General features: G+C 40.5%; 1 protein-coding gene across 1 annotated transcript in view; it reads left to right on the top strand.

The window, feature by feature from the left end:
- Positions 1-2,454: 2,454 nt before the first annotated feature.
- MCMDC2 (minichromosome maintenance domain containing 2) overlaps positions 2,455-4,058 on the top strand; it is a 40,213-nt gene continuing 38,609 nt past the window's right edge. The window contains exons 1-3 of the mRNA XM_039246991.1: positions 2,455-2,548; positions 2,643-2,773; positions 2,844-2,903. Coding sequence (XP_039102922.1) covers positions 2,455-2,548; positions 2,643-2,773; positions 2,844-2,903 — 285 coding nt within the window. The remainder of the gene's footprint in view (positions 2,549-2,642; positions 2,774-2,843; positions 2,904-4,058) is intronic.

Raw genomic sequence — 4,058 nt, 5'->3', positions numbered from 1 at the left:
AAGGTTTGCGCCTATGGTTCTCCCTCTTCGTCGCCTGCGGGGGGATAATCGGTGATTTCATCAGCGGAGGAGGAAGAAGGCCTCAGCGCGGCCTCGCAGGGGGCAGGCGGTCCCGGCAGCCCCCGCGCCAGCACCGGCCGCGAGGGGAGCGCATGCGCGCGGGGGGCTGCGTGGGCGTCTTCCGGCGGCCTTCGCGTGGGAGAGCGAGCGCGGTGCGTGAGGAGGGGGCGCGCTGCGCTGCTGGGCGGGGGTCCCCACCGTAGGGTGTGGGTGGGAGGGGTCGTGGGTCCCGGGGAAGGAGGCCGGGTTCCCTGTTATCCGCCTTGTGAGGTGTTTTGCTGCTGACGCCGCGGGGGAGAGGGCCTGACCTCCTGCACCTGTGCCGAGTGAATCTTTAGGTTTGGAAACACTTGCAGAATTTTATGCCCGTTCGCTTATTTAATGCTTTTCCCCAGGCTTGCGTGTCGTTTCTCTACTTTTCCTTTCTCAAAAGCGCATCCACTGCCAGGACCCCGCTTGACACAGGTGACACCAGAGCTTTAGCTCTAGCTCCCCTCCCCCGCCCCCAAGCCGCTGCACGGCGTTAGTGCTTACATATGTCTGGCGTCCCAAGAACCCGTCGGAATGATCTCAGATGAACTTTGCGTTGTCATTTTCCTACTCTTTTCCGGGGTTCCGTATTTCCGTTTGAGCAGCAGCATTCACCCACACCCTTTTTGAAAACTCGCTCACAGGCCGGTCACCATGAAATCTTTAAAAGTCTGGGATGCATCTGCTCCAGTTAATTCCGTTCCTAAGGCCCAGGGTTTGGTCATGCATCTCTTTGGACTATTTCAGTAGTAGAAACTGATTATCGTCTCTTCCTCTATCCAACCCATATTCCACAATGGCTGTAGGCATCGATTATCAACACGATAATCTGGCCATAATTTTCCCCGTTAAAAACTTTGATGGGTTCTTTTCGCCTGTATAATCATCATGAACTTCAAACATTTGTATAGTCTGATTGGGACCCACCCAGCCAGTTCATCATCAACAGCCTCTCTTCTTTCAGCCCCAGAAACCTTCCTTATGTTCTAATGAAGCACAGATGAAATGTCCTGAACACAGCATACACTTAAAGATCATTGTATTTATGGCCACGGAGAAACTCTGAAGTGTTTCCATTATATAAAGGCAAAAAGGACAGTCTCAATTACTTTTCTTTGGTAAGTGACCTGAATTCCAAGTAGTAGGAGTATGGATTCAATCGTGTAAGTCTGTTAATTAGGGTTAATTACCCCTGTCTTTGGAAAAGTCGTGCTGTCTTCACCTCTCCTCCAATTAGTGAAATCTTTATCAAATACCACCTTTAAAGTAGAATTCATTGCTTTTTCCCTATGAGTCATTGTATTATATCAAAATGACCTCAACCAATAGAGAACATTATGATCCGTACCCAAGGACGATGATGTTTTATGAACTATTTAATATATCGTGTTCCTTTTACACTCCTTAGTACATTAATATTTCTTTTATAGCAAGTTAAGTTGTAAGTTTTTTACTTGTTTGTCATCCCTTACTGTACTCTTTCTGAACAATAGGAATTATATTTTACTCATTTTTGTAGCTTCAGTGCCTATGACAGTCTAGTATCCAATAAATAGTAAATGCCCAATAAATATTTGATAATTAATAAATGTGCTGGTCATTATTTCTGACTTCTCCAAATTGGCAACTCTTTGATGCCAAGATCCAATCTTAAGTCATTTTATCCCTGGCACCTAATACAATTATTGATATATATTGTTTCCAATTATTGTCTGCTACCTTTAAATGAATTTTGCATATTCCATTCTCATTACCAAGGTTTAATATTTTATGTTGGTCACTGATAAAAAAGATTTAAAGCCAGAAGAGACCTTATCATCTGATACAACCCTTTCATTTCCTACACGTGAAGATACTGAGCTGAGATAGCTCAGGTGATTGCCCCAAAGCAACTAGGAAATGCTAGATCTAGGATTAAGTTTTCAGATTTTTTAGGCTAACTACACTTTACTTAGGTTGAATTTTGAAACAATTTTTACCACTCTTGTTTTTTAAACATCATCATCTAGTATTTATTTCAGCAGACATTTATTTGAAACGCCTCTGTAAAGAGATGGTTAAGGTTCCTATTCTTAAGTTTGAAGTCTTGTGGAGAATCTCATAACCTACTGTTGATAAAAAATGTTATTGAACAAAACTTTGTTTTCTCTTGCGTAGGAATTTTTTTTAAGTTGGGAATTTTACCTCATTTCATTTCATTCTCAGTCTTATATGTAACTGTGTAAGATTTTATTAGAGATCGTGAAGTATAAATTTATTTTATTTCTAGGTATTCTCAGCTTTTCTGTGTGTTTCACCATCTGTATTCTTTACCAGCAATTGTGGTTTAATCAATTTATAATAGAGAAGACTCATTAGGAGAAAATGTCAAATCTAAAAATGAAAGAGGCTGCCCTTATCTATCTTGACAGAAGTGGAGGCCTCCAAAAGTTTATAGATGATTGCAAGTGCTACAATGGTATGTTCAGCAAAGGCGACTGTATGTTTTAGAAACTTTAAGATAAATTCCTATGTGTAACTATCCTCATTTTTATGTTTGTGTATTTTTACAGATTCAAAACAAAGTTATGCGGTCTATCGGTTCAGTATTTTAATAAATCCCTCTGATGTTGTTGAATTGGATGCTGAACTTGGAAATCACATTTTACATCAGCCATTAAAAGCTGCTCAGATTTTTCAATCAGTAAGTCAAAGAAAGAAATCATTTTATGCCACATGGAGTTTTTGGTAACTTTGTTTGTTTGAAATTGCAGGTATGTTTTGTTGCTGTTAAGACTCTTTCATTAATTGGACAATTACAGACTGAAACTCAAGTAAGTTTTTGTTAAATTTAACAAAGATAACTGAGATAAAATACTTTGAATATTACTTGTAAATAAATATGTTTATATTCATAGTTTGTTTATTAATATTTTATTATTAAATAATAAATATTTTGTTTATCTAAAAAGGTAATCATTTTTTAGAGTTCAATAGACTGTCTTAAATACACATCTTTACATCCTGTATTATCACTGATAACATTAAATATTTTTATAATAAAACATTTCAAACATACCCCAAAATAAAGAGAATAATACAGTGAACCCTTATGTATCTGTCATTCAGATCTAATAGTTTGCAATATTTTGCCATGCCTGCATCATCAACTTTTTCCAACATATTTTTTTTTTTACAAATAGTTTATTGTCAAATTAGTTTCCACATAACACCCAGTGCTCATCCCCACAAGTGCCCTCCTCCATGCCCATCCCCCCCTCCCCCCCACATCCATCAGTCCTCAGTTTTTGTCAGCATTCAAGAGTCTCTCATGGTTTGCCTCTCTCCCTTTCCCCCACCATTTCTCCCCTTCTTCTCCCCCTTGTTCCTCAGTTAAGTTCCTCCTAATCCTCCTACACGTGCAAACATATGATATTTGTCCTTCTCTGCCTGACTTATTTCGCTCAGCATAACACCCTCAAGGTCCATCCATGTTGCTACTCATGGCCAGATTTCATTGTTTCTCATTGCCGTGTAGTATTCCATGGTATAGATAAACCACATCTTCTTGATCCATTCATCCGTTGATGGACACTTAGGCTCTTTCCATGTTTTAGCTATTGTGGAGAGTGCTGCTATGAACGTTGGGGTACATGTGCTCCTATGCATCAGCATTTCTGTATCCCTTGGGTAAATTCCTAGCAGTGCTATTGCTGGGTCATAGGGGAGTTCTACCGTCAGTTTCCTGAGGAACCTCCACACTGTTTTCCAGAGGGGCTGTACCAGTTTACATTCCCACCAACAGTGTTGGAGGGTGCCCGTTTCTGCACATCCTCACCAGCATCTAGAGTTCTCTGATTTGCTCATTTTAGCCACTCTGACAGGCGTGAGGTGGTATCTCAGTGTGGTTTTGATTTGTATTTCCCTAATGAGGAGAGACGCTGAGCATCGTTTCATGTGTCTGTTGGCCATCTGGATGTCCTCTTTGG

The sequence above is a fragment of the Hyaena hyaena genome, unplaced genomic scaffold (assembly GCF_003009895.1).
Source record: "Hyaena hyaena isolate Hyena2069 unplaced genomic scaffold, ASM300989v1 scaffold_287, whole genome shotgun sequence".
Lineage (NCBI taxonomy): Eukaryota > Metazoa > Chordata > Mammalia > Carnivora > Hyaenidae > Hyaena > Hyaena hyaena.
Note: the sequence above shows the minus strand (reverse complement) of the source record. Positions and strands in the feature narration are given on the sequence as shown.